Source organism: Haliaeetus leucocephalus, unplaced genomic scaffold, assembly GCF_000737465.1.
Source record: "Haliaeetus leucocephalus isolate CR32 unplaced genomic scaffold, Haliaeetus_leucocephalus-4.0 Scaffold656, whole genome shotgun sequence".
Lineage (NCBI taxonomy): Eukaryota > Metazoa > Chordata > Aves > Accipitriformes > Accipitridae > Haliaeetus > Haliaeetus leucocephalus.
In genome coordinates, this window is record NW_010973092.1 from 19,757,677 (window position 1) to 19,776,685 (window position 19,009).

General features: G+C 51.7%; 1 protein-coding gene across 2 annotated transcripts in view; it reads right to left on the minus strand.

Moving 5' to 3' along the window:
* Positions 1 to 1,796: 1,796 nt before the first annotated feature.
* The window catches only part of SIL1 (SIL1 nucleotide exchange factor), a 95,607-nt gene continuing 78,394 nt past the window's right edge, over positions 1,797 to 19,009 (minus strand). For both annotated transcript variants that reach the window (XM_010579162.1, XM_010579163.1), the window contains exons 8-10: positions 6,953 to 7,049; positions 4,524 to 4,688; positions 1,797 to 2,292 (exon numbers count right to left, since the gene is read on the minus strand). In XM_010579162.1, the coding sequence (XP_010577464.1) occupies positions 1,942 to 2,292; positions 4,524 to 4,688; positions 6,953 to 7,049 (613 nt within the window). In that variant the 3' untranslated portion in view covers positions 1,797 to 1,941. The remainder of the gene's footprint in view (positions 2,293 to 4,523; positions 4,689 to 6,952; positions 7,050 to 19,009) is intronic.

Here is a 19,009-nt window from a genome sequence, read left to right on the forward strand (position 1 = left end):
AACCTGCTGGAAGCCGCCCAAGCCGGTGGCCGGGACCTGGCCGCCGCCGAATTTCAGCCCTGTGCCAGCGTCCCACTGTAGGAAAACAGCAGCTGCAGGGTGGGAGCGAGACGAGCACGTCCCCCCCAAACCACCACGCTGCTTGCTCTGTTTCTGCAGACCCCAACTCCTGGTGGGGTTGACCTCTGCTGCCGGCTGCCCCGAGGACCCAGAGCGTGGGGGCTTCCCCCCCCCGCAGCAGAACAGCACCACTGGGGACAGTCCCCACGCAGGGCTCCGGTCACCCCAGCTGTGTCAGCCAAGAGAAGATAAAAGCCTGGTGTGAAAATGTTGTCTGTGTCCCCCGCCACAGCACCAGGAGAGGACAGCATGGTGGAGCTCTTCTCTTCCTCTCCTTCCTCTCCTCTGCTCTCAAATCAGTGGCCACCACTGAGCCTTTAATGCCCACTTCTCCATGATGCCAAAGCCCCAGCGCTGGCCCGGGTGAGCCTGTCCTTGCCGAGGGGACAGCCCCAGCACGGGGCAGCACCGTGGAGCTCGCTGGGCTCACTGCAGCGTCCCACTCGGCATGTTTCTCACAGGGGGACTCGTGGGAAACAGAATTGATTTCTTTATTTAAAAACCCCTCAAATCCTCCCCAAAAAGGGTTCGGAACAAGGAGGGGGTAATTAATGAAACAGGCAAAATAATGAATAAAGTTATTTTTTATAATCTTCTTTGCTGATGGCAGGAGGTGGCAGTCATCTCCAGGCCAGGGGCTGGGTAGCCAGAGCCTTGAGCAAGACTTTGGTTTCTTCCTCACCTGTGGAAGGACGATGTGGGGAGAGAGAATCAGCCCGACAAGGAGAGGGCAGAACATCTTTCCCAACGGACCATCTGGCATGAGGAGGACCTCAGAAGAGGTTCATGGGGGAAGGGGACCTGAGCCTAGAGGAGAGAGAGGAGAAGCTGCAATGGGAAGAGGTGTGTGAAGGGAGAGGCCCCAGCCCAGCTCAGCAAGGAGAACGTGCTGTACATCATGGACAAAAACTCCTTGGCTGGCCAGCCTCACTCCCTGGAGATCATCTTGGAAGCCACCTCCCAAGACAGAAAAGCAGAAAAACTCAATGGTTTGTTGTAGGGCAAAGCGTGCCTTGCTTCACCAGCTGGTTTGCCCCTATGATGGCAGGAGCAGTTCCATGGCTTAGATAGATGTTTTGACACCCAGCCCAGGAGGACGTGGCTGGCCTCCAAGCAGAGAGGGGCTGCAGGAGAGCTGCCACAGTGGAGCTACGTGACCTACACAGAGGGGGTGGTGGAGCTGGGCTTCTTCGAGCTGCTCACGGCCACACTGACTTGACCGAGGGATAGTCCTGCTCCGAGCGAAGGCTGGATTAGAGACCTGCAGGAAGCCCCTCCAACCAACGTTTCAAGGAAATGACGCTCCATCCTCCCATACAAGCGCAAAATAATCCAAAGGCAAACGGTGCTGTCTGAGTGCTGAGATGCATCCTACAGAAGCAAATAAAAGATCACAGACACCGCAGGTCATTGCCAGGCAAGAATAAAGGCAGATCAGAGCTGTGGGAACAAACGCTTCCCTTTGTGCAGCAGAACTGCCTAACAAGGACAGTCCCACATCCCTCAGTCCTGCCCACCCCAAATAAGCCTGCAGACACACTGAGAACACTCATAATGTACCATGGTTGGAGGCAACGTAAGCTGAGAGTCTACCTCATTCCCTCTAAAGTATATACCTCTATTTTTCCAGCAGTACCCCATGCAAAAAAAGCCATGCCCCCAAACACGTATGTTTTAATAATGAAGCTGTTGGCACATTTGCCCAGTGGTGGGATCTCATTTAGTCCAGCAGTTTATTCAAAAGTGCATTTACACTGGTGCCATCAAAATTCACGCTGTTGCCCTGAATTATCTGGAATTGAACTGAATCTACAGCTATTTTCATCTTAATTCCTGAATGATGGTATTTACAGAGCCAAGGAGTTCCTTGAAATAGCCCTCTTTGTCACCTTCCCTCTGCTCCTCTGCTGCCAGCTCCTCGTACTCGCTGCGCAGGAGGCCGAGGGTGGTGCTGAGGGCCTGGTCCCCCCGGTAGCGCTCCTTGCAGAAGGCCATCAGCACGCTGACCATCTTAAGGACCTTCTCCCGTGTGTCGTGCTCCGGCATGGCCAGCAGGTTGGAAACAACCACGCACCAGTCCTGCTCCACCACCGCCGGGACCAGCTTGACTTGCCGGTACTGCTGGATTTTCTCTTCCATTTGATCTCCGTGCTGCGAGTCCTCAAGCAGCATCTGTCGGAAGTGGTGGAACACAGATTAATATCCCTGTCAGAAAGCAACTGCTCCCAGGAGGTGACACATCATGGGAGAGGAGAACGCACACCCCCTACCACCTGCCTTGGAAAATGACTTGCAACAGAAAACCAAGACGAGGTTGTGTCCCGGTTCCCTGTTGCCCATGCATGAAGCTGGTTGCCCACCCTGGAAAACTCTCAGTGACCAGGGGTTTCAGTACCACATGGCCCTGAAAGGGGACTCAAGGGGAAAGACGTTCAGCAGAAGACCTGTAAAGACTCTGGGTCTGCTGCTTTGGGCTGCTGGACAGGCTCCTTCAGCACCTAACAAACCACCGCCTGGCTTCATGCTGCTCTTGCAAAAAAGATGGAGATCTCAGTCTCCTTCAGCCACAGCCAGACCTTCCCCTCCCAGCCTGGTCCAGAAAACCCCAAATACTGAAATTCTGCAGGGATGGTGCCGAGAGCAGAACGGTGCCCGCAGGGACCGGGGCAGGCAGGGCTGCCGGCTCCCTTCCCAGCGACAGACCTGCCCTGAGCAGCACCAGGGCCAGGAGGAGGAAGGAAAACCTCCCACCACCACCCTGACACCCTCTGGGGCTTGGGTGGTGGAGTGGCTATTGATAGCGTGAAATTCCCTAAACAGGCTCCACTCCCCCAGTGGATCCTCCCAGTTTGGTTGGTGGCCCCTGTGATAATTATTCTGTCTGTGCTTCACTAATTAGTTCTGTGTAACACAGAGCTGCTCGCTGCTCGCCCCGGACTGCTGAAGGCAGGTGAGGGCTTCTGCGAGGCTGGTGAGCAGAAATCCTGTCCCCGGGGGCCGCTTGGGTCCCTGAGGGCACCCATAACATTTTCTCTGACATCTTCATCAGCTTGGCAATAGACTGCTGTCGTCCCCTGGGCGGCTGCTGCAGGGAGCTTGGTTGTACTGATTTACAGGACACAGTGTGGACAAGGAGGGACAACACCGAGGAGATGTCCCCACTCCCAGTCCCCTGAGAAGGCTGCCTGCTAAATCCCCACTGGTCAGGCAGGATTTGGGGTGAAAAGGAAAGAAGGCAGCAGAAAAAGCCGTTCAGAGCCCTGGCAATTTGTGCTTCAGCGCAGAGAGCTGCCGATGGCAGTTTACGATTTTCAAACCAATCTGACTGTTGCCCAGCCCACCCCAAATCTGCGACCACCACTCAGACAGCCCTCCTCCCCACCAGGCACCGAGGGCTCTCCCGTCTCCTCCGTGAAGCGGCTGGAATTGATAGACGGCATTCCCAGTCCGAAAGGCAGCAAAAAATCATTGTTTTAACATAAACCTGAGAATTTGCCGAGCCTGCAGACTGCCCCCAGCCACAGCGGAGCTGGGAACAGATGGGGCTGCTGGAGGGGCGGCCGTAAAACGTGCAGCAGGAGTGAACAGGAACGGTTCAGGTAAAATGCCCGCGTACACTCCCTTTCCATGCGAGCAGACAGACAGGACTGCTGCGTGTTAAAGCCAGCACCTGATAAGATTTCAGACCTGCTAAAATAATTTGCACCTTTACAAAGTCTCCTGGAAAACAACTGTTTTAAAACACAGACATTGCTCTGTGGTGCCTGAAACCCAAGTATTACAGCAGTAATAATCTGCAGGGCAAATTGGCTATAAACTGAGTGAAAGTGGATTTAATTTCCATTCTCTGGAGTAAGAGAAACGCACAGACTAAACAACGAGCGATGGCAAGGAAAGACGGGTTTTAAACTGACATTTACAGCAGTAATCCAAGGTATTTGAAAATAAAACACTTAACGTTGCGGGTTTGGCTCCAGCGAGGGACGTGCAGGCAGGCAAGGGCCTCTCCAGCAGGCAGGGGCACAGCAGCGGCGGCTGGTCCCCGGGCACTTGGCTGGCAGCCGGCGGCTGGATGCCGCAGCCAAGCTCACTGCAGTCCGGTGCCTGTTTTCCCTAGTCAGGTCCTTGCCATTTTGTTATTTAAACACCCTCAGGTGGAAACGGCGATGGCGATTTAATGAAAAAATAAAGATTTAAGCATGCTCTGGGCTCTCCCGGGCACTCGTCCCCCACAGCAGTGGCCTGTGGGCTGGAGGGAACTCATTCCAACAGCACGGAGATGCTGGATCAGCCCCTCCTCACCCTCGTCCCGTGAGGATGCTCGACAGCCCCTTTGGCTCGGTGAGGGGGTGAAGGTGGGGAGTGCCTGGCCGGGTCCCATCCCCTCCCTCCTGGATCCTCACCTTCTCCACGATGAGGTCATAGAGGAGCGTGACCACCCGGATGTGGAGGGTCTCCATCCCCTTCTGCCTGAAGAGGCTCCTGAGGACCTGGAGGCCACCCAGCTTGAGGAACTGCTGCTGGGCGTAGGGGAAGTGTCTCAGCATGGAGGACAGCGCGAAGAGAGCCTGGTGGGGAGAGAGGTCCGTCAGCACAGTGGCCACAGTCGCTGCATTTGGTGCAGTCTCTCTTCATGGCATCCCACGGGGATGGGAGAAACGCTCCAAACCATTTTTGCAGAGCTCCCTGGCAGATGCATTCAAACCTCTCCTTGCTGAGGAGCATCTCCAAGAGCCCCCTTTTCTCCTGATCCCAACCCTCCCCGGCGCTGTGAGGCTGCCTGAACTTGGGTGACTTCCACCCAGACTCCAACTCGGACTGTCACCGCATTTGCTAGAACGATAACCCAGAGGGACCTGTGACCAGCACCTGAACAGACCCAATGCCATCGCTTCTCCTCACAGTTTGCCCCCACCGGTCCTCGGCACAGAGCCCAGCTACGGGCTAAGGACAGGGCAAAGGGGGGTCCAGCACCGCTCAGCGGAGCCTGATCCCCTCAAGACGATTAGGACACCTCTGCCTCACACCCACATGGATGGAGGACAAGATCATGATGTTTCCGAGGACACAGTCCCAAAACAGGGTCTGTCACAGTGCAGCATCATGCACCGCCAGTGAAACACCAGCACTCCCGCACTTGCCTTGAGCGGCATGGGGTTAACACCGAGGAGGCAATTAGGGGCCAACCGACTGAATCTTACACTCCTCTGGTTTTGACAACCGCGGTTTGCAGAGGGGATGGGCTGACGCTGCCCGGGGCAGAGCTGCTGCCTGAGCGGGGATGGGGGTGCTCATCTGGGTGCCTGCCAGCGATTAGAGCCGGCTCCTCCGCGCACCGAGGTGGACTGTGCATCCCCGCTCTCCTCGGACAGATCCGAGCTGACAGCCATGTCTTCCCCAGTCCCACTTGTTTCTATTTTCCATCTTCCGAGCTGCCACTGGTGAATTGGAGGATGTTTCCGTCTCCTTTTTTAACCATAGGCCAAAGGACAGGGGAGGGAAGAAATGCACTTTTGGCCTCGCTGCTGCACACTGCAGTGAGTGCCGGGGCAGAAAACCCACTGGAGTGGGAGCTGTGGGCTGCTGCTCAGTGTGGGAAGGGGCTGGGGCACCGACCTGTCCTTGGGATCCTGGCCTGGAGACGGGAGACCATACACAGCATAGGAACTGGAAATTAAAAACCTCTGCCCTCCTGGAAAAGGGGGTTCAACCCTCAGAGACTCTTGTAAGGTCACACGTGAATGTGGATGATACTGAGCTCATCCCTTTCACTCTTCTGCAGGTGCTGTCACTGGGACGCGTTCAGGCTCACTGGAAAGAATCGCCCTGTACCCAACCACCCAGGGGTTGAAATGATGCTGGTCAGGGCCTCTGCATGCCCAGCCATCCCTCCCCACCCCAAAACAAGCTCCGGCTTGAGTCATGGGCACTCCAGCGAGGAGTTTCTGAGCATGGAGCATCCTGTGGTGCACTTCTCTGGCTGGGTCCTCCTTACACGTGTGGCCAAAAGCAAAGGAGTTCCCCAAACTCTCCCGTGCCTTTCACTAGCGGGAGGACCCTTACCATGGACTAAAGGAGAATGTGTTTGTAGGAGCTTATTAAAACACGGGCAGTGTGCCACTGTTTGCATAACAGCAGGTGCATTAAAGATGAATGAAGGAGCTGGTGGTTCCCTTGCCCCACCGAACCCCCTCTCACAGGAGGTCACCGTGTTAAACGATGGGGCTGGGTTTTCAGGAGCAGCCAGATAATTTTATGGCCCGTAAACAGAGGGAGCATCACACGCTAAAGCAAGGGTAATGAGATCTCATGCTCCAGGGATTACAGCGAGGAGGGAGGGAGGGAGGCAGTGAGGAAGCCCCCATCCCGACAGACAGCACTGCACATTTGGCTGGGGGCTCTCGGTGCTGCTCGGCTTGCTCCAAAGCCACCGCCAAAGACAGGACACGGGGCTGGCTCCAGCAATTAGCTCCTTCCAAATGTCAGCTCCCATGTTTGTTAGACTCTGATGGTTATGCCTGCCACGGGGACCCTCGCCTTTCCTCCCAGAGGAGCCGCAGCACTGAGCCCTGTCCCCCACGGGGCTGGAAGAGCTGCTGTTCATGCCGCTGCTGGCAACGGGGGCAAGACCAACAGTGCTGGGAGGCCAGCATGCACCGGCCAGCCGGGGCTGCTGGGGGCGGTCCTGCACCCATGGGGAGCAAAGCCCACCCAGCATGGGGACCAGCGCAGGGTCCCACACTCTCACGATGGCAGTGATGTCCTGAGGAGCACTTGCATTGAGTTCAGCACAAAAGCAGCTTTACCCAGAGGTGCATCCCCACTTGCTCACCTTCTTCTTGACAGCCAGGGGTTGTTCTGTAGCCAGAATAACCAGGAGCTTCTGCAGTGCACCCCCTTCGATTGCTTCTATCTGGACTTTGGGGTTGCTACAGGGAAAAAAGCAAAGGGCAGGTCACCAACAGAGTGGGGCATGGCAGGGTGGGACAGACTCCAGGTCTGTCTAGGGCAGCACCCCGCAGTGGACACGAACAAGTGTCAATCCAGCCCAACCCCAGAGCAAACCCCTCCAGCTGCCACCGACCACAGTTTGCAGTTATGGAGAAGGTGCAAAGCCATGCAGGCCATCTCAAACACAGCACGTGACTGATGCAGCCTGAAGCAATGGCAACACGGATGGGGAAGGGCCCGCTGGGCTGTCCACATCACCCCATCACATGCCCATGTCCTCCCCTGGCAAGGAGCCTTCCCCTGGGTTTCCCTTGCAGCTATTAATCCTCTCGCTTTGCATCCCATTTATTCCTTAACAGCCTTTTATTTCGGCTCTCATTTTTCCCCTCTCTCCCACTCCTCTCTTGCTGTTAACATGCTGATTTATTTAAACGCTTCTGTGCTGCAGGACCAGCCCTCCAGCTCACCTGGAGGAAGGTCCTGCTTGTTCCCAGCACCTCTGAATCACAAATTATGCCTCGTCTCACCACCCACACACCTCTTGCTTGAAGTGCTTTTCTCCAAGGGCTATATAAATGGCTAAATGCATCCTTCTGTCTGCAAGAACCAGGCTAAAATTTCAGGTCTGGATGTGAAGAGCTGGCCCGGGTACAGGCAGACGAAGACAAACCTTGCCTGCTGTCCATGCTGCCCCTGGGTACTGGCTGCCCGGGCAGGGGCAACTCAGCCATGCAGACACTTTGCAAATCCACTTCCAGTACATCTTTGAAGGTGGCGGAGAGGTTAGATGCTACAGGCCCCTTCTTTGGCAGGGCCTTCACAGTCAGAGCATAACGTACTGGCTGTCTACATCCCTGATCCCAGGTCTCGTGCTCCGAGAAAGAGCTCCAGCACTTCAGCCTTTGCTCGACTTTGAAGCAGCAGTTGCACTGAGGCCAGACAAAGGTCACGCATCCCTGCCACAGCAAAACACACAGCTCTTACTGCAGCCAGAAAGCTGCTGGAGCAGCCAGTGCCAAGCATCATCCAAGAAATAAGAGAGACAGAGGCAGACAGGGTCATAAAAAAAACAAAAACAGAAGACAAATGGATGTGGGCAGGGAGCAGCTTTGAATTAAACTCATGGCTCCCAGAAATACAGCAAAACACTAAGCTCATCTATGTCAACCAAGGTGCCGGGCAATGTCTCCAACCCTCCCTGCTCCATCCAGGCTTTGCTTCTCGCACCATTAGGAGTCATCCACAGCTCAGAGGTGGCAGATCTGGTGTGCGGGTTCCCAACTGCAATTACCAGGCTGACATCAAGGCAGGAAAATGGGGGTTCTTGAAAGCCACCTTTGATTTCTCCTTCGTCACCCGCTTGCTGTGGCAGGCACCCTGCTGAGGAGGGGGACATCTGCGACCTGCCCAGAGAGGGCAGGAAGGAGAAAGTACAAACCCAGGAGCTTCAGGATCCTCCTGCAGAAGAGATTTTCACAGCATGGTCCACACGTGCATGCGAAGACCCCCGTGTGCTGGCACTGCGGTAGCCCCAGCACCCCTGGGAGCAAACCAGCTTCTGGTAGTGCCTGGGTCCAGGTGGGACCTGATGCATGTACCAAGATGTGTTTATCCCCCATCCTCACCATGTCAACAGGTGCAGCAGAGTCTCCTCCTGCAGCAACAGGATGTTATTTTCCCCCTCAATATGGTGGGAAATGACCCACCTGGCCAACCCCCTCTTCCTGCAGAGCAGCGATGGCATCTCTGGTGGCCTGGCCTGGGCTTTGATTTTGGAGAGTCAGGAGTCAATGCAGGCAAACAGCATCAGTCCCAAAACCGTCAGCTGCTCCCAGGCAACCCCTGGACCCAAGGTGATTTTCCTCCAGATGACAACCACTGCTCTCATCTCCAGCCATACCTGCACTCACATGGACAGCCATGGCCCCTCCAGCACAGGGACAGCCCAGGGACAGTGCTGCAGCCCCGCAGCATCACAGCACCCCATCCAGCCTCAACAGCTTCTCCCAGGGCAAAGATAGGAAGAGTACAACGGTGGAACTGAGGACAAACAGCTCCCAGAGCACTCGGGAGTTGGCTGAAGACCCGTCTAACATACCCCAGCAGGCGGAAAGGTGCTAAGTGTGACCGTCGCCTCAAAAGAGCCAGAGATAAGGAACAACTACCCTACAGAAGTACACAAATCCTGCACCTCCTTTCGGTCCAGATGGATGTATAAGCCAGATATATCCAGGGCTTGTGATAAGACTCCTTCGGGAGTCCAGAGACGCAACACCCAGAAGGCAGCAAGGAAATGCAGCAGTGAGAAGCAATACATGTCCCAAGGTCACTGAAGGTGCCCTTGGCAGTGAGCTGGGCACAGCTGGTGCTTGAGCTGGGATGGCTGAGCACAGCCGTGCTCACCACAACAGCATGAAACCTTCTCCTGCAGAGGCCAGGCAACACGAGCAGAGCCGCTGGGGCCGTGATAACAGCCCTGCGCATCTCCGAAACCCACCCAGCCGCTACAGGAGATGCACAGACATAGCCCTCCTGCTGTGACAAGCTCTGCTGCAAACCAGGTAGGAGGGGGAAAAGGAGGGTTTTTTCCAGCTTTGTTTTTCCAGCGATGACAGCTTTGGTCTCTGCCTTTGTCTGTGTATGGTAGGGTTGTGCTTGTTTCTGCTTTGAGCTTTTCTAGGGGAAGTCACGGCACAGAGGTTTGGCTTTGCCTGGCACACCATCAGCCATGCTGTCACGCACATTTTCAACGGAGCCGGGGCTCCGTGACCAGTGTGAATGAGAGGGGGAGAAACCCCAGCTGCATTTCCAGATCCCAAGGAGGAGCTGGCAACTCTTGACACTCAGAAAATACAACTTTTGATCCAAAAACCTGACCAAATTTCACATGCAACTCACTCTGGGCAAGGGAGACCAGAGTAAGTACAGAGCAAGCTTGTAGGCAGGCACTTTTCTGAGTATAACTGCACTGAAAGGAGAATCTCCTATGCCAGAAACCTCTTTAGTGCCATTCAAGGAAAACGTTAAGTTTGGGATATCCAAGTTCCTTTGTCACATCTATCTAAAATAAATAATAAAAACTCTACAGCAAGGGAGGCAACTGAAAAATTGGTATGCCTTTTAATGCTTGGTTGGTCACCTGGAGGATTAGATCTAATTAAAATCTCTGAACCATGGAGCTTTTGCCAAGGAGCACCTCTAGAGGTTAGAAAGCCTTCCTGGATGGTAGGCGTGTTGCTCACTTCTCAATGTTTCTGTTGTTTAATGTCTCTACTATCAATAGTTCGGGCTTCACGCTAACAAACAAGCTCATTTGAAGGTTTGGAAAACTCAGCACAGATCTGTACAAATTACACTGTCAAGCCCAGGGAAAAGCAGCCTGAACAAAATAAATACAATGAGACAGACTGTGGAGCACTCACATGGGAAATTCAACCTGTGCTAATCTGCTAATATGTAAGGGGATGGCGGTACCAGCAATGAAATTCACCGAAATGAAACTCTGAGGCTGGGACAGGAGTGCAATACAGCCTACAATGACATCGCGTGAAACTACAGTGATGGCAGAGATTTGGGTGTGCTCAATGGATTAGATAAACCAGCCTCAAACCTGGGTGAGGAACAGCCATAAGGCTACAGGGACTCAACACAAGCATTGTGCTGGGGTTCAAGCAGCTTCCCAAGAGAAACCCCCATGTGCTAAACAGCCCCAGTTTGCCCTGGGAGGACCCACCCCAATTGCAGGGTCATACCACATCCCCTCCAGACGTGGCCCTCACCGCACGTCTGAGGTCCTTGTGCCTCCCAGCCATGTTGCCCACATCCATCACATCCATCTCTCCCTCATTCTGTTCCTGAAGAGTAGAAAACAAGGCTGGGTACAGGCTCATCATGCTTGATCAATGCAAGAAACCACCTGGGCACTAGGACAGGCTAGGGTTAATGGGCACGCTGTCGGTGTTCACGCTGCCCAAGATGCATTGAGCAGGGGTGAAGACCTTGGGGAGACCAGCAGGAATCTCTACTGCCCACAGGTGCCCACACCACAGTGTCTGAGCAGCTCCTGAGAAAGCTCTGTCCCTTGCAAGGTGCACTTTGTTCCTCGGCAGAAGTTCCTGAAGTTCTTGAGACGTGGGCCATCCATCCCAGATTGTGAGAGAACCTCTGAGCAGCTCTGGGCATGGGCCACCAGATCCTATCTATATGGATCCTGCAGATAATACTCTCTTTCCCACAGTGTAGACTACGGTCTACTCTGTGTTTTCAAATCCCAATACAGGCTGGTCCTCCATCCAACTCAAGATGTCCCAGCTGCCTGCAGACCTCCTTGCTTCTCCCCACCTCTCCCAGGGACCTCTGCAGACAGGCTCACCCAGCAGTGATGGGGCTGCCACAAGCAGACTGCAGCACTTAAGACGCACCATTTTGACCACAAGACAAACAACATTTATGTTTCCCACTGCTACATCCTTACGAAGCTCCTGGAGTTGTGACTTTGCCAAGCACAAATCTAATGTGCCATTTCGTCAGCCCAGCACATTTGCCTCTTGGTGGCTGGAGGAGGATGACCGTGCCCTTCAACGGAGAGGGGAAAAAACAAGAGCAGGGGAGGGAAAGCCAACAGAAATCTCCATTTGAGCCTGCCTGCTGCAGCTTGCAACGGCAGAAGGAAACACTCCATTTTCTGCCAGTTTATATTTCACTGCATTGGAGTTACAACCTCCCACGAGAGGCCAGAAATTATTACAGTCAAGGCTTGTTTGCCAGGACACCACAAGCCTCAACAGCTCACGGAGAGGGGAGCAAAAGCAATAAAAACAAGAGCTGATGTGCTGTGATCAGCGCTATCAGAGTAAAATTGAAATGAAGTTGCTGCAATGCCCCAGTGACCAGTGGCAGGTCCTGCCTTGGGTGGGTGGTGAAGGCAGAGATGGCACCCAGCACCTTCCACAAGCTGCCGGGTCAGGATGTTTGCACCCTTCTTCCTTTTTTCTTACAGTAAAGCTCTTTGTGGAAGCAAAGCTAGGACCCGTTAGGATGAGGATGACCAGCCAGAGGACCCACCAGCACGATGGAGGCTTCCTGGAAGAGACATGGTCTCACAAGCTGGGATCAAAGCCCTCCAAAACAGCCTCCCCACACGCTGTAGCTTGCAATTCCCCCCCACCTTGCTGTTGGGCTGTTAGGGACCTGCTTGTGGGATGGCTGCCATGTCTCCCTGGACATTGTTTTGGGCGTGCTAAGGAGCAGCACCAGCACAGGGGACACAGCTGTTGCTCCTGAAAAATCCAGCACAGGCTTCTCCTTTACCATTTTCACTGGCAAACTCATTACATGGAGGCAGCTCCCGTTTTGCTGAAGAAAGGATTTTTTAAGAGTACTATCCGTCGAGAGACACCCTTATCCTATTCCTTGTAGAATGACCCCAAGTACACGTGCACAAATTTAGGAGACTTTTCAAAGTTTTTCCAGGCCACACGTGAGGGGCATGGGAAGACTGAAAAGCAGCAACACAGCCCTGAGGCAACAGTGGCTCTTGAGTTAGGTGGGAACTTGCAATACGGCAGCAAAATTAGATTTAAATTAAAAAAAAAAAAAAAAAAAAAAAGCCAAGCGGTACGGAGGGACCTGGGGACTCAGAAGCACAGATCAGGGCAGGCAGGCAAATGCCCTCGTCTCTAATGCTCCAGCAAGGACATACACAGAATACTTATTTCTTGGCCTGCTGCTTGTGCAAACCTCAGGAGACCCTAGGAAAAAAAGGGTCATCTCCTAACTCTGAGCATCCTGCTGAAGCCAGGTAGAGAAAGACGAAAAAGAGGTGCAAATTGGGGAGTGCAATGGAGGGGATGCTCCTGCTCAGCAGGAGCAGGGTGCTGAGCACAGCACTTCTCCTGCCCTGGCTGGAGCATGTCCTGCTGCGGCAGCAGCTGCACACCCGCTCTCATGGTCACCGGCTGCTGAGCTACACCAGCATCCTCCCCAGGGCACAGGGAGGTAAGTCTGGAGAGGTCGTGCTTTGATGAAAGCCTGACGTGATGGTGAAAAGGCATGATAATCACCGGGCTAGACAGGACTTAATGGGTCTCTTCTCTCATCAGAACCAGCGGTCTGCGATGCCGCGTGGGAAATCAAAGCCAGGGATCAAAGTCTGCAAGTCTGTGAAACAGCCTAAAAAATTTAGTATAGTCTATTTAGCTTGTGCTGTAACCTGAGGATCAGAAACAGGCAGCAAGGCAGCATGGCTTACCTTGCCCGCCCCCTCCTTCCATCCCCCTCCCCACTTTTCAGTCCAAAATCTGTTAACAAAGAAAATGAGAGCACACCAACGCTCTGCTCGCAGGAGGGTGAAGTGGCTCGGACTGAAATGTGCCTACGATGGCATTACAGCTCCAAACCTTGCCTGGCTTCTTGTGCCTCTCAAACTGTCACACCTGGGTAAGAATTTGAAAGGCAATGGAAAAGGTCATTTTTGTGAGTCCTGGAAACCAAAAGCAATACAAGCAGGGTCACACATGAAAAGGCCAACGACTTTTTCAGAGGCCTCTGTATTTGGAGGATTTCTGACAGCTCTTGTAATTATATTCATGCTAAAACTACCTGACAAATAATAGATAGAGAGATAAAACTGATCATTAGGATGTCAACATTTAAATGTTTGACTGGAATTCAGTAATTCCAGCCCAAACTATAGCTGTAAATCTGAGAGTCTGAATAAGGGCAGAAAAAAGAGGCAGGATGATCAGCAGCTCATTAATACTTGCACAACTGAATTTTAGATTGCAGGTTTAAGGAAAAAAAAAGGTGTTAAAATAGTCCAAGTGAGAAGTGACGCATGCGGAGAATATGCTTTCCTATTGCATTGAAAGCCCTGGCTATGGCATGAACTATCCTCATTGGAAATGACTGCGGAGCAGCTGCAGCGAGCCCAGCCAGCTCCAAATCCACGAATTCCCAGCTACGCACCGAGTGGCTACACCTCCTTCCGAACTTTGTTCTTCAGAGGAGGATACCCGGGACAACTCAAGGCGAACAGTTCTGTGGCCCCCTCATCCTTTGAAACAACCACCCTGGCTCTGCCGTGGGATGCCAGCAAACGATGCTGAAGTGCAGGATTGGTGAATCTCTTACAAAAATACATACTTAACACAGAGGCTTTCCATTATTGCAGAGTCCCATCCTATTGAAAAGCACATTTGCACATGCAACATGAGATGTACAGGGTAATAATAAAATAACCCCAACAAGCCTGCCTGCGACTATCCGGAGTTAGAAGGAGGAGGGATGAAGCACAGACACCCCCAAAGCCCCCACCGAGGTCCGCATGCAGCAGAACTGGCCTAGAAAGCCTCTTCTCTGAGCATCAGCTCAAACCTGAGTTTATCACAGACAAAGGCCTTCAGAGCTTTGACTTAAGGAGATTAAAATCCACTCAGAAAAATGGAGCCCTAAGTAGTTGTGCCGATCAAAATACAGCGAAGAAGAAAGTGGGGGCGAGGGGGGAAAACCTGACAAAAGGAAAACTAGGTTTCAATAGGCAACACAATACAACAATTTCATACGAAAGATGTGAAGCATAAAAGAGATGTTAGATGTTCAAAAGCACAGAATATAGGAGAGACATAAAAAAAAACCCCAAGAAGATGAAAATCTCCATTTCAATGCAATGCTGCCTTCTCACTTTCTACCAAGCCAGGCGCTCATCACATTAGTGGGGGAGCAGCAGCATCCCCGTGAGAGCAACACGTCTCAACGTGACATAACGGATTACATAGATGCAAGTATGGTTTTTAATGAGCAATTAGGTTATTGAGTATTTGGTACTAAGAGGAGGAATAGAACCGCAGAGAATAAGTGCGAGCTGAGTATGTGATTCTGTGATTTTGATGGGCTAATATGATACTTAAACTGAGGGAGCATGAGTCACCCCAGAGATGCAGAAATAGCATCGAAGACTGCCTGGGAAAAGCTGGGGGAACCTTGGCTTGCTATTGACCCTCTATCTGCGTCCCAGACACCAGCAAGAGATAGTTGAGCTTCTTATGAGCGCTGCAACGACCCTGCTCAAAGCAGGAGGGCTATAATGTCCCATTATGGAGAAGCCCTGAGCTCCCTAGGGACTCAGTGACATCGGGTTTAAGCAGGGCAAGCTCTGCTCTCAGATACACGATGTAAGTGGGAATCACCTAGTGTGAGTTTCTGGCCCTCTGCAGACACAACAATTTCGAGCTGGAAGCGTAGAGCAGAGCTACTTCGTGCGGTGTGGCCAGTGTCGAGAGCCACAGGGAGCCCCAGAGGGAGGGGACCTGGCTCGCTGAAGCCCAGAGAGGACAAGGCTAAGGAAGCTAATATTTTGGAACAGGAGAAAAATCAGACAAGCTGCAGTGCCATAATGTAGCATAACAGATGGATAATTAAATTTATATGAAGAGCTGTAAAAGTAAGTAATTAAACAAAAATACAGAATAGCGAATCTGCTGCATCGAGACACCTCACAGGGGTGCAGAAAGCCCCCGCAGCCAGGACCCAGCGTCCCAGCTGCAGGGGAGTGGGTGGCCCAGCCAGGGCACTCGTTTGGGTCAACTGAAATGAGTTGTCACCCAAAGCACGACTGCTCTGGAGAGGAGTGATGTGAACAGAGGGCCGAGTCAAGTTGCAGCAAAACCCCTCCTACTCCTCACCTCTCCACGGAGCAGAGTAGAAGAGTGAATACCAGCTCTGGACAATAAAATCTTAGGTGCCATAACAATATCAACCACGCCAGATTGTTCTGCTGAATGCACACAAACAACAAACCGACAGGCTGTATTTATAACCATAGAAAAAAAGGTACCATGAAAACAGGCTGGAGATCACACATGGCAACAAAGCGAGCCCAGGCAGGAATCCCACTGTCCCAGCATGCATGAGGCTCCCAAGGACACCCTCAGACCCCTTCTCATCTCCTGACCCTCAACTTTGCCAGCTCTGAGCTTTATTTTGGTGCCAGCACATACTCCCCAGCTTCGCGAACATCAGTGCTGATGGCCGAATGATTTGCTGGTCTGCTGTGGAGGGGATTGTGCACCTGAAGCTCCCACCGACACCAGGGCAAGTGGAGGGGTGCAGCTTTCAAGAGCCTCAGATGCCAGCTCAGCTTCCACAAGTTTAATCAAAGACCCACCAACTATTTTATGATTAAAAACCAAAGTTTTTTGGATTCTCAGGGCTATTGCCATCACCCTGTCAGCATGGAGCCGGAGGAGCCAGCAGAGGAAAGAGTACGAAACAGCACCGTCAAGGCTAGCCCCTCTTCTCTGTTCTCCTGATGGTGAAGGATGGGCCCATGCAGTCCACTCTGGAGGGTTTGTCAACCTGCTGTGATTTAAGGGCTGGACTGGGTGACTCATACCCCATCTGCAATGATCAAGGGAACTGTGTGAGCTGTCTTCCAGCACAACGTGTTGAATGACTGATCCTTCCAGGTAGGTACAAGCAAGTGCTCCACCATGCATGGAGAAGGACATCACAGGAACTTCCCCTGGTGCTCAATCACCCAAACCAATGCTTTATTTTGAGGCATAAATCAGCCTTAAGGCTGTATGTGCCATGCTTACAAACACTTTCTATGCATTTCTGAAAGCCTGTTATTTTACCATAGGTCAAACGCATATTGGTGCCTAAGGATGGGGTCTGTTTCATCAAAGACTGCATTAATAAAAAGCAAGCGATTCTCTACAAGTGCAAGCAGAACTCATTTATTTCCATGCCATTTTAGCCATAGCCCAAAAACACTGTGTAGATTTCTTTTCAAAAATCACAACACAGCAAGGAACAAGAACAATATTGTAGGATTAATACCATGTCCTTGAGCTCATCCAGTGTTTTTCATCACAGAGACTTCAAAGCAGCCCCTGATTTATAGGTAGGAAACAAGCACTCCCAGGAGCGTCAGCAGTAGCACCAGGGTGCAAACATGAGTGCTGGACTCCTGCCTCCCCGCTCCTCCCCTTCTTCACATGCCTTTTCTCTGCATGTCTCCAGCCTGCTGGCTCCAAAACTCAACTGGCCCAGGATGGTGGCAAACGCAGGAGCACCCAAGGTCCTACCTAGCTCTTTGCTGCTGCTGTGGGACCCCTGAACAAGACCCTTCTGCGACAGTAACTCACAGCGGGGCAGCTTTGCACAGAAGCATCCCTGCAAGATCTACCATATCGCACTAAGCATAACTCAAGGCATGCAACATTACTCAAATATTCCAACAAAACCTATTCACGTGCCTTAGGTAACATGAAAATACTGCAAAAAGCTGTCTGAAAGCACCACAGCAAGAAAGCTTCAGTGCTAACTGCCTGGCTCCTAACACTTTGGCTTATATTCTCCAGCAGCAGCAAGTGCCTATCTAACGCATCCCACTAATAATCTTGAGAGACGTTAAAAGGTGGCCTGAGGCTAAGACCTTCAATTGTTATTTGCCTTATTTGTTTGCTTGCTCATTTGAGCTGATTTTTCTTTAAGACAAGTGCTAATAATATTAAAAAAAAAAAAAAAAAGAAAAAAAAAAGAAAGAAAGCCTTTGCCTGGCATGTCCCTGTTGGGAATGCCAGCAGAGCGCAGGCACTCTCCAGCTCTTCCATGAGACACAAAGCGAAGTGTGAGAACAGGCACTTCACTTCGCTCCCTTCCAGCAGCATCTCTGCGATGCTCTCTCCTATTTTAACCCTGCCATCTGTTTCGCAACTCTCTGCATTCCTCCTTGCAACCAAGGAAGGCAGTGCATTACATCAAGCAAATCTTTCTATCATCTCCCACCCGTTTAGCTTATGGACATGCCCTGGAGCACCCCCAGGCACCACAACAGAAGGTATTGCTCTTAAACAACTGATCCGCTCGCCACTTACGAGCCTTATCTCAATCCACCTCACTTCTCTACAGGCAAGGGAAGATGCTGGATCACAGGGAAAATCACACCCACTGCAATGTCATGTTTTAAACTCTGGCTGTTCCTAGTCCCACCAGGTTTAACAGTGCTATTAGAATCATTTTAGACTAGAAAAGTAGATTTGTTTCACTGAGTCATGATTCAAAAATGAGACTTTGCTCCATTTACAAAAGCAAATCACCATCTTGCAAATGCCAAGCACAGACTTCAGCTCCAAAAGTGAAGCCTGGGGAACAGTTCCAGCCAGAGAGAGAATGGAAAAGCTGCATCTGCAAAAGCTGGGAAACCTTTTTTTATTTATCTGGTTTTGATAAACAGAAAGCATGACCTGGGGAACACCAGCTCCTGGAGAAATCTAATGAACTCATTCTGTATCAAGCAACATAATCACGCATTAATAGAGGAGAGAGTGACAGCAGGAGTGCCACCACAGGACCAGGGACTACGAAGCTGCAATGCAACCCACAGACAATTCAAGCCAGTTCTTGGCTGGGAAGCCCTCGAGGAAAACTTGGGAGTCACAGAAAGCACCAGCAATTCTTTCTGCTTTCTGATTCATCCCTACTCAAACACCCACATGCCACGGCAGAGGAGGCTGGAACTGCTACATTTAGGATGACATTTAAAAATCAAGGTTGTGCTGCTGATGGTCATTAAAAATCCAACAGCATTTTTCAGAAACAAGTGGGTACTCGCATCGGTGTCCTTGCCAAATATCAGCAGAGCAGTAATTTTTCTAGCAGCTTCAGTTAAAAGATAAAGGAAAATCGCACCCACCTATAATTACTGTTATTACTGTTGTTGTTTTTTTAAACGTTCACTATATACCCTTATATTTTCTAAATACAAAATAAGATGGAAACATTTCCCCAAACCTTTCTAAAGTGTCAGATTCAACTCACTTAACATTAGACACCTAAAATTAAGACATCTAGCTCAGATGAGCTGCCTGGGCTCCCTTGGTGAGGTGTTCCAACCTGTGCTCTGCACATCCCTGGAGACCCAACCACTGTTTCT